Source organism: Hipposideros armiger, unplaced genomic scaffold (genome assembly GCF_001890085.2).
Source record: "Hipposideros armiger isolate ML-2016 unplaced genomic scaffold, ASM189008v1 scaffold_165, whole genome shotgun sequence".
Lineage (NCBI taxonomy): Eukaryota > Metazoa > Chordata > Mammalia > Chiroptera > Hipposideridae > Hipposideros > Hipposideros armiger.
The window spans coordinates 1,421,079-1,432,756 of record NW_017731515.1 but is presented as its reverse complement, the minus strand read 5'-3'; the positions used below and the strand labels follow the sequence as shown (position 1 = coordinate 1,432,756).

The 11,678-nt window shown below is 35.5% G+C and overlaps 1 protein-coding gene across 1 annotated transcript in view; it reads left to right on the top strand.

The window, feature by feature from the left end:
- WDR17 (WD repeat domain 17) overlaps nt 1-11,678 on the top strand; it is a 138,546-nt gene that overhangs the window by 108,044 nt on the left and 18,824 nt on the right. Inside the window, exons 22-25 of the mRNA XM_019651731.1 lie at nt 841-976; nt 4,429-4,570; nt 4,868-4,970; nt 5,920-6,021. Of these exons, the coding sequence (XP_019507276.1) occupies nt 841-976; nt 4,429-4,570; nt 4,868-4,970; nt 5,920-6,021 (483 nt within the window). The remainder of the gene's footprint in view (nt 1-840; nt 977-4,428; nt 4,571-4,867; nt 4,971-5,919; nt 6,022-11,678) is intronic.

Sequence of the window (11,678 nt, the reverse complement as noted above, 5' to 3'; positions counted from 1 at the left end):
AAAATAAAGGAGGGTTTCACTTTCATAGCCCACAGGACACCCTTCATAAATTCACATTTGAAATATTGCCAATTCTAAAGTCATACTGAATGTGTGTATATATATATATATATATATATATATATATATATATATATATATATGTATGTATATCAGTTTCTTGAAAATTGAATAATAACATCTTGAGCTATCAAAAATTAATGTTTTCTCAATTATGATTCATGCAACCAAAAACTGTTCATCCAGTGACTTTAAAAAAGAATTTTATAAATAATATTTTTAATGTAAAGCTGTTATGTCCAGTTTTTATATGCCTTATTTTCAAATTATTTATTTCATTGACTGAATCTTTAAAAAGTAAATCAGAAAACTGCTTTTCTATCTTTGATTTCCACCTAAAGTTTACGAAATATGCACAATACCCAAAATTCTAAATGTAAAATATCTATTAATAAGTATTCTACTGGTTTTAATGAGCTGGTTAATACAGTTGTCCATTGTTGATGAGAGTTAGCTTTCACAAGTTTGCTTTATAATTCACTCCATAAAACATAGCTAATACTACTTAGTTTGGTTAGAGAATTAGTCTATAATAACAAAATTAATTATAAATATGTACAGACTCAGTTTAGATTTTAAATAAGTATTTAGGAATTTCACAATACTTTTTTTTTCCTTCATGCCCTTTGATTTCTGTAATCTACATTTAGAAGAGTTGCATAATTAAATAGGAAATATGTACTATTTATGTAAATAGAAAAGCAAGGAAGTTATACTAAGGGTCTTGTCTCTTTGACATAGTTCTAAATGTTATTTTTAGATTTTTTTTCCTCATTGAAGTTTCTTCTTTTGTTATGTGACCAGGAATTTGGCAGCTGATCTTCTCCTGATGATTCCTGATAATGAGCTACACTTAGTAAAACTCTGTGCTTTCTACCCAGGGTGTACAGAAGAAATAAATGATCTTCATGAAAAGGTATGCTGATGATATTCAGTATTCTAGTTTGGAATGCAGTGCTGTTGTTTGACTAATTTTAGGTTTGGGCAAATAGATTCATGCAGAGAAATAAATACATGGATCCCTTAGGACTCTTTTGTAAACAGAAGAACAACCTTACAGACTGTGGTGCAGGGGGCTTACTCCGCAGAGCAGGTTTCGCCCTAATGGTCTCTGGTGCCTGTTGAAACTGCCCGTTGGGTGTTCCACTTGTGGGGCTAATTGGGTGGTGCTCTGCTGTGGTCTGAAGCTGGCCTTCAGGTATGTTGGTTCTGGGACCTTTTGGGAGGGGCCCTATGCAGGCCAAGGTCACTCACTGTGTGGTACACAAGTTAGTTGAGTGGTTGAGCTGGGGGTCTCAGGGAATCAGCAGGGTGGGGCAAGTGGTGTTCACAAGGTTAATTCAGATTCAGGTTTGGCATCAGTGCTAAGCCTGGGGCTCCTCACTAAAGACTCAGAACATACAGAGGCCAGTTGCCACATGTCTGGGACTCACTGACTCCCAAGAGTTTTCAAAAAAGACTGTAGTGTGGGCCGCGGCTGGCTGCTGGCCACAAAAGTACCCTTGGTGATGTGCCAGCCGAGGCCGACTCTTGGCTGCTGAAAGAGCCTCCTGAGCTGTGTAGAGTAGGGTCCCAGGGTGTCACCAGGGTGGAGCGAGCAGAGTTCACCAGGCCAATCAGATTCAGATTTGGATATGTGTGGAAGAACTCAACATAGGAAAGATGGCACTCGCCTACCAGTTACATGGTTCTACACAGGGAAAACAGCTACTGTCCTTCCAGTCATTGCCCTGAAGCCCCACAACTCAGTCTATCCCTGTATGTCTCTAGTGCCTTCTGAGTCACTGTCCCTCCACTGCCAGAGCCCAAGGTGAATGCCTGCGACTGAGTGAGGCTGTGCAGGGCCCTATAAGAGGACATCTGGGTTTCCAGCTGTCTTCCGTCCCACCTGGAATCCCCACTGTATCTCACAGCCAGATGTTGTGGGGACTTCTCTTCCTGGCACTTTACTCGTGGATTGGGAGCCTGGTGTGGGGCTGGGGTCCTTTACTCCTCCGGCTGAACATCCACAGCCAAGATATCCCTCCCGATTCTCAACCGCCACACACAAGCGTGGGGTTGGTCATTTTTCATCTCTGCCCCTCCTCCCAGTCTTTATATCCTTAGTTATAGGACTTCAGATAGCTCTCCAGGTTGATTGTTCTATAATTTAGTTGTAATTTTAATGTGGTCATGGGAGGAGGCAAGCACAGCATTTATCTATTCTGCCATTTTGCCCCTCTCTCCTGAATATCAGTTACTTTTCAATTATACTTTACATTTATGGGCCGGCCAAGTGGCACGTTGGTTAAGAGCTGGCTTGGGACGCCAGAGGGCCCCGGTTCAGATCCCACATATGAAGGCCAGTGACACTGCCCTCCACAGCTAAGATGCTGAACAACAGCTCAACCTGGAGCTGGGCTACCCTGAGTCGCCGGCGACGGCGTAGGCTGCAGCCCCTGCTGCAGTGGGCTGCCATGGGCTACGGTATGTAGCCAGCAGCCACTGTGAGCGGCCGTCCAGAAGCGGGCGACTGATCTGCCTCGCCCGGGAAGAGTGCAATGATGGTGTCAACTTGGGCCAGTGAAGCCACGTCCTCCACAACTAGACTGAAGAACAAAAGGACAGCAACTTGTCTGTTTCCCTTCCCCCAATTCCCCAGCGCTGTTCCCATCCCCCAATTCCCCAATAAAAATCTTTAAAAAAAAAAATTATACTTTACATTTACTGTGTAGTGTTTTAAGGTACACTAACATATCCTCTGAGGCAAGAGGTTCAGGTGTTAATATTGAGGGTGGAGAGGTTAAATATATGTCTATGTTTTCACAACTTTTAATGATAAGGGCAAGAGTCTTTTCATCACATATCCTAAAGGGATATAATTAGACTCTCTGGTCAGACTTCATTAATATCTCTTTGGAGAGACTAGTTAGTATGAATGAAGGTGTTAATAACTCTGGACAATTTCACAAGTAATGCTACAAATTATATGTTCAAATATTATGTTAACTTACATAACTCTTAGAATTTTAAGATAGGCCAAGAACTACAGGGATGATTATCTTACTCTTCTTATTATATTCTACTTGAGAATGGAATTTCAGTGGGAACCATTTTTTTTTTATTCCCTCTACTTTTTGAGCGTATATCAAAGTGAAGAAACTTTTTTCTATGTAGCCAGGTATAATGCCAAGCACATAGTAGTTGCTCAGTATATAAATGGCATTCAGTGAATAAAGATGGGGAAACAGTATAAAATGTCATATACATGAGAGCTCCTTTAGTGTAGTTTGTTGTAGTTTTTTTTGAGAGAGAGGTTGAGTGATCTAAAATACACAATTTACCTAATTTTTATAAAACAGAAAACCTGAAACTATTGAATAAATTTATTAATTAATAAATACTTTGAATAAACCATCTTAGTAACTTAAGGGGACATAAAAGAAAAATGAGAAGGGAAGAGAGTGACAAATCACAAAGGAGAAGAGATGACGACCTTACTGTGGATAAACCACATTATCTGGAGTCACAATACAAAGCGCTTTTTACAGCAGAAACGCAGTCTCAGAGGTTGCCAAAGACTGATGAGAGAGGCAAATCATTAAACTATTTATAAATGTTGCTTAGAAGCAAATCAACAAACTTAACACTTAAATTTTAAACATCATGAACATAACAGAATTTGTTATTAAAGATAACTTAATTCTTGCTACATTCTGGAAGCAGAACTTACCTGAGGGGGGGGTGGAGTAGACTCAGTTTTATCAGGAAAAAAATTTGAGGAAATGGGAAGTATTGTTTTTCATTTTAAGGTAATGAAATTTAATAGGCCCCAAATTTCCACTTTGTGGCATTTCAGAATGTCAATGCTGAAAATTTTTAGAGCTTGTATATTTTTGCCTTTCTGCCCTAAATGAAGTTGCTTTGTCTCAAAGCCTAAGTGAAATTAATTTACTATGTAGAGGACATGTAAGAGTATATCTTCTATATTTTCTACATTGATGTAATTTTGACTCTGGTCGCATATTTGCTCAAAATAACTCATATCAGCATTTTTTGTCAAATTACATTTGCAACATAATTTGCTAAATTACATTGTGACATAATTCCAATGTCACAAACAAGACAATTGACTTCCATCTCTTTTATTAGGTATTTGTGTGTTGGAAAACTGACTAAATTCCATTAGGTATTACCCTATTTATTATTATTATATCTTAAAGACATTTGTGAAAATCTATTCTACTAATACAAATTATTTCATTCACTATTTGGAACAACTTTAATAAGAAAAACACATTAGATATATTGGACATGTTTAGTACTTACACTGTTGCTTTTATCCCTATAAATTTTAGTAGTATTGTTATCAAACCAATTATTTTCTAGTGCAAGCTACCCACAATAGAAGAATGTATGCAGTTAGCTGAGACAGCCCGTGCAGATGGCAACATACCTGAAACTATAAAGTATTACTTGTTAAGTCAAGAACCCGAAAAAGCCCTTCCTATTGGTATTGACTTCATCAAAGGTAAGTTTTTGGTTGGTAGTATAATTTAAAATTTACTCATTTATTTGATATTTTCATTCATATTGTTAAAAAGTCTTAAAAGCAAGCACTAGCCATCTTAACTTTAAAAAGGAGAAAGATTGTTATTGTATGGTTTCAGTACCAGAAAGAGCGTCAATAGGCAAATACTAGTGAGCTAGAAAATAAAGACAAAGATAGGATTGACCAGAAGACAATTAATTACATAAGTTAAAAATTTCATGAACAATTCTTAATGCTATTATTTAGAGAATCTTTTGTTTGGTTTTATTTTTCCAGAATACATCAATAGTTCAAATTGGACTTTGGATACTGTTTATCCTGTTCTTGACCTATTAAGTTATATTCGTACTGAAAAATTACTGTTGCATACATGTACTGAGTGAGTACTTTTTTTCCGGGATATGTGACTGAAACTATGTAATGTTTCAAAATGGCTATATTGTTTTTGGTGTTTAGATCAATAAATAAGATCATTTTGGACAGGTAGATGCACATGTAGAAAAAAATACATTTTTATTTGTTATAAACTTTAGAAAAAATACAGAGGTGAATTTGAAACAAATAATAAATCTTAGTGGTCCTATTTACTAATATGTAATGTGTGTATGTTTATATATGTACGTGTACACACATACACACACATACATACCTGGTTCAAACACAGGTGATTCAAAGCTTTTGGGTAGTTTGGACCTCAAGTCCTCAAGAAACTAGTGGTCACACTTATTAAATATCCACTGTGTGCAAAGCATACTAGGTTGGGGGAAATAAGTGAAAGTGCTAGAAAGTAAGGAATAGACACCATCCCTGAAAGCAGGTATCTCTTAAGGACATTGTTATCCATGTAACTAAAGTCCCCAGAGACTCTGTATAATTTGTAATAGAGGCTTTGTGCTATTTTTGTTTTAATGCTCATGTGGAAAAGATGATGCCACAGCATGCGAAACTTTGGCCAATTTCCCCGGCAGGAAATGTAGTGGACATTCCTACAGTGTACACAATAAGCCAGGAATTCCTGCGTCTAACCAAATGAGCCCCTGAGGGACAGAGTTCATGAAGAAACAGCCAAGGAATAGAGAAAAACAAGACAGCAGGAGTTAAATGTTATTTAAAACTTTTCCTTTAAATTATAATTTATGTTATAACATAAATGCCTGAATAGGAGTTAACAGATGAAAAAAAATCTTCAAGTTTAGAAAACTTTCTAAACAGTTTGCTATAAATGTCTTCCATTAAAATACAGAGATACAAGTACATTAACTATATATGAGAGTAATGTTCTATTCCTCAAATTATGGAATTTAAAAAATAAATATATTCTCTTTTAGAGCTCGAAATGAATTGCTCATATTGTGTGGTTATATTGGTGCATTACTAGCTATCAGAAGACAGTACCAAAGCATTGTTCCAGCACTTTATGAGTACACAAGGTAAAAACAGTTTCTCTTCTATTATAAAATTAGACAAATTCCTTTCACTAAGACGGTGATTCTCCATGTGTATCATAGAAGGCATCAAATACATACTTTATGCATCCATTTATTCACTCAGCATGTACTTTATAACAATGCAGCAATAAACTATGTTAATTAGAAGTGAACTAGGCTGCAAATCATAGGAATTCTAATACTAGGTTTAGTGGTCTTGTGTCAAGACATTTCAGTTAAGCATTCCAGGGCAGTTACAGCTGCTTGTGAATTCCGTCAGGGACCTGGATTCTTTTTCCCTTCTTTTGCCTGTCATTCTTGACTTCTTCCCTCTTGCTCAACTTTCCTGTGGTTACCCGGTAGCATCTAGCCCTCTGTATACTGTATCTACATCCTCAGCTTTCAGGAAAGAGAGGTAAGGGCTAAAGGATAGCCACTACAGAGGGCAAGACCATCTGAGTCAGGAAGGAAAGTTCTTCTTAGGATGGTATTTCTACCCCCCACATCCAGAACTGTGGAGCCCTACTTTTAAAATAAGATGAGAAACTGAGTATTTTAGCTTTCCAGTCNGGAAAACAAAAAGATTCTTACATTACGATTCATAACAGTAGCAAAATTACAGTTATAGAGTAGCAACGAAAATAATTTTATGGTTGGGGGTCGCCACAACATGAGGAACTGTATTAAGGGGTCGCGGCATTAGGAAGGTTGAGAACCGCTGATCTAGACTATGTCCCCCTCTCTTTCTAGACTCCTGCACACAGTCAGTAAAGAACTGGCAGAATGGTATTTTCAGGATGGTCGAGCAGTGCTGGCTGCGTGTTGCCACCTTGCTGTAGATGATATTGAGGTACCGCATTTCACGTGGTTCTGTAAATGAAAAGTTCTTAAGATGCGTCAGGTGTTTGAAGGGAGAAAACATGGTGCCTTCCTGTGTAAAATCTGGCTTTACATACTTTCCAAGCCTGAATAATTACATGCCTAATAAGTACACATGAACTCTACAGACTGAGATCTGTTTAAAACATTTTTAAAAACTTTTATCACAAGGTCGGTGTTCGTAACAACCTTACTTTAAGTATTTTATTATAAATGAGAAGCAGTAGTTTGGAAAAGGGAAAAGTCACTGCTCTGGCATTCAGAATTCCTGACTTCTGAAAGCACTATTTTTAAGTATACTTTAGCATATTCTTCACAAGTAGTATTTTTAAGTCACTTTCCATTTGACCTGCTAGTGTTATAAAGAAAATATTAAAATTAAGTAAAGATATAGATTCTGTTTTCATGTAGCCTTAGGTATATTGGCTTTTGGGGATAAGTGATAATCATTGTACACTACTGAATAAGCTTTTAAGAATTTGTGTTTTTTTTCTGATAGACTGAAGGACATGTTGAGGATATTGCAGAGACTTTATAAATTACAAAAATATGAGCAAGTGTTCTAAACTCTTTAATTCTGACCTTATAAAATTTCCTGTATGTCTCTTTATCATCTTTTCCCTTTGAAAATTGCAGTTACGCTTGCATGCTTTATAGAAATATTACATTCAATATTTTATAAGAATAACTGATTATAGGTTAACGCAAACGTATGTGTATCTGCTTTATGAGCTTGGCTGGAATGGTGATCCTACCCAGCGTCTGTGAAACTGAAGACATTATTTTCTTGCTGAACAAGCTTGCTATGGCGTACCTGATTCGCGGAAACGAGCTGGAGTTGGCGGTCTGCGTGGGCACAGTCCTAGGAGAGCCTGCAGCACCGGCAACCCACTATGCCCTAGAATTATTGGCGAGAAAATGCATGATGATTCCAATATGGTAAGAATTTCCAAATTCAAAGAATAATTTTATGGTGATGGAATGCATTTTTTTAAATAGTGTAAATTACATTTGATAACATGTGTGTTGTGAGTACGTAGGGTCTCCTTTTTAAATAAAAGATAATGGAAGGAAATGGTGATATAAGAATGAAGTAATGGTGTAAACTACCATGGTTGTATAATAAAACCTACTATGACTCATTGTGAAGTAGCCAAGTTGTAATTCTATAATATTTCAAGCACACGAAGCATCATGAGACAATGATTGTGTACTTAAGATTATCAAGTCCACACATTCCCTCATTTAGAATTCTGTATATCTACTATACTCATTCTTGTCAGATCTTGTGTCTTGGTTTAAGGTTTGGAAAATAATGGAGAGGAATAACAAAGATGGTTTAACTTGGAATAGGCCAGTTTCCCAAACTCAGACAGTATTTTGAGAGACCAACCCTGGACAGTCCCTTGTGTAACCTAAAAATCCCACTCAAATAAATTCTCACTCATACCTCAGCGCCCTGCTCGTAGGGCAGACAGTCCATTCTGGAGGCACTTTTAGGAAAGATATGATACTGTCACTCAATAGTTGTGTGCTGAATAAAGATGACTTTCGACGTTTATCGTCTCTTTTCCCAAAATACCTAGAACCTCAAGAAGTTTCTAAATAAACTTGTTTATCAGGACTTTGACCTCTCCCCAATGTACACCCCATGCACACACATACCACTCTTAGGATGGAGCTATACAGACTGCAATATTGTACACTACACATAATAAGAACAACAATGGCTAACTAACACTTCTGTCCTGCTTACTGTATGCCCAGCACTGATTTAAGTACTTTGCATGTAATAACTCACCAAATACTAGGCAATACTATTGATTTGCCTCAGGTCTCATTAGTAAGTGATAAGAGCCAAGATTCAAAGCTACATGAACTGACTCTGAAGTTTGCACTCTTAGCTACTGTCTTAGTTCAGGCTGCTATAACAAAATACCACAGCCTGGGTGGCTTATAAACATTAGAAATTTATTTCTCACAGTTCTGGAAACTAAGAACTCTATGATCAAGGTGCTGGCAGATTCAGTGTCCTGGTTAATTACTTGCCATCTTTCCCTGTGCTCCCTTGGTGGAAGGGTTAAGGAGCTCTCTGTGGCCTCTTTTATAAGGACACTAATCCCTCAGGACGTAATCACCTTCAGAAGGCCCCACCTCCAAATATATTGGGGATTAGGTTTCAACATATAAATTTGGGGGGAACACAAACACTTAGTCTGTGGTGGCTGTCATACTCTACCACCTTCTTATCTGGGGCTAACTCAGAAAAAGAGCTACGCTTTCCATTCTCCCTTTCTGTCTGGATCTGGGGTCTTTATAGTGAGTCAGGCATCTCAGAGTCATCCTAATTGTTACCATATTGTATAGTGATATAAGAGCTCCCTCTCTCCTCCAAAATGTCATGGTACCCCGCCATCAGTCTTAGACTTAATATTATGCTAAGTGAAATACAGACTGAAAGACAAACACCATGTGATTTCACTTATATGTGGAATCTAAAGAACAAAATAAATGGGCAAACAAAGTAGAAATAGACTCAGAGATATAGAGGAAAAACCGATGGTTGTTGGATGGGGGGAGGGATGGGGAAAAAGGTGAAGGGATTAGAAAGTACAAATTAGTAGTCACAATACAGTCACCGGGATGTGAAATACAGTATGGGAAATATAACCCATCATGTTGTAAAGATTATATAGGGTGCCAGATGGGTACTGGACTTACCAGGGTGATCACTTCATAGATTGCGTAGATGCCTAACCACTGCACTATACACCTGAAGTTGAAGTAGAATAATATTGAATGTCAACTATAAATAAATAAATAAGTAAATAGTCACAGGATGTAAAGTACAGCATGGGGAATATAGTCAATGGTATTATGTAATAGCTATGTACGATGTCAGAGGGGTAATAGATTCAGGCGGTGGGGTTACCATTTTGTGAGGGATGTAAATGTCTAACTATTACATTGCTTGGTACACCTGAAACTAATAAAAAATAAAAATAAAGTGTTTAATGCTGACCATTCTTTGACAGCACCCAGTCTTCCCTCTGTCAAAAACTATAGTAGTCAATTTCATAGTTACTATGACTTGCCTTAGACCCATATCAAAGCATGAGGTCTAACTCAAATTATTTATTCACAAAGGTGACTGACTCCATGCTAAAAGTCATCATCTTATTTAAATAAAATATGATTCATTTTTTTTAAAAAAAGCGAAGTTTAAAAGAAGCAAAAGAGGAATGGATATTAAATTTAAAAGAGGTTTAAAAAAATTTTAAACTGACTATATTCTTAGTTGCTTTTAATATAAAGCAAATTTTTGTTTCCCTATAACTCCCTCCAAAATTTCTTCCTTTATATATCCATAGATATGTGTATGAAAAACCAGGATAAAATTCCAATTCTGAAATATATGATGCTGATGAGGTTTATTTCCTGTGGAAATATGTAAATTTCATGAGTATTAATAGAGCTCCAAAAATTAAAAAAATAATAATAATTAAGTATATAGTAACAATTAAGTAAATAAGTAAGTATAACTTCAAGAAAATGTTCATAATTTTATAAACCAAGAGTTCTTCACATTTTTATATTTACTGATTAAAGTTTGCTTCTTCTTGGTTTTCATTGCATATTTATAATATTCATATTCAAAATAATTTTCTTTTTAGCTTTCCATCTGTTGGATACAGGTATTATCTAGTTTAGAAAAGTATTTTAATTAAAATTTTATAGTTTATCTTATTATTAGAATATCAACTCTATATTAAGAAATTATCATTAACTGTTTTTACATTATTGTTTTACAGAATGCCAATTCATTTATATAATTTATAGCATAGAAAACCTAACTACAAAGTAATGAAAACAGTCCCTATAACCTAGGTACAAAAGAACTCAGGATTTTATACTTACATAAAAAATGAACTGTAGCTTTCTACAATATAAAATAATAGCTAATTCAGCTAAGCAAATTAAAATGCTTGTTCTGGTAGTGAAATTAAAGAGTTTTAGATCATTTGGTTGGTCCTTATCATTTCATTTATATACATTTTCCCCAATTGGTATACTGAATTTTCAGTAAGTAGTGATTTAGACTAAAGAATGAATAAAATTAGCCAGCATTAAATTTCACTGTATCCAGATATAATTGGACAGTAAGAAAGTCATATTATTGTCTGTAGTTCATAGAAGTTTTAATAGAATTTTAGCACAGTTATTTTATATGCTTTAAAAGCAAGTAATAATTTCTATATTTTCATGGACATTATTGAAAACTATTACATGTTACTATCAGAAAATATTAGACCATTCATATTTTTAGCAAGAACAGATGAATTACTCTAATTTGGAACTTGTAAAAACACTCAACCTTACCTGCCCAGTTTTAATAGAAAATTTGACACACAGCAAATTATCTCTATTCTTGTTCTATATTCACTATGTTCTTGATTAAATATCTCTTACTTAATGTTTTTCAAAATAATTTATTCACATAAATGACCAGTGTAGATTTTAGTGAAGGATTCACAAAGAAAATAAAGGAGGGTTTCACTTTCATAGCCCACAGGACACCCTTCATAAATTCACATTTGAAATATTGCCAATTCTAAAGTCATACTGAATGTGTATATATATATATATATATATATATATATATATATATATATATATATATATATATATATCAGTTTCTTGAAAATTGAATAATAACATCTTGAGCTATCAAAAATTAATGTTTTCTCAATTATGATTCATGCAACCAAAAACTGTTCATC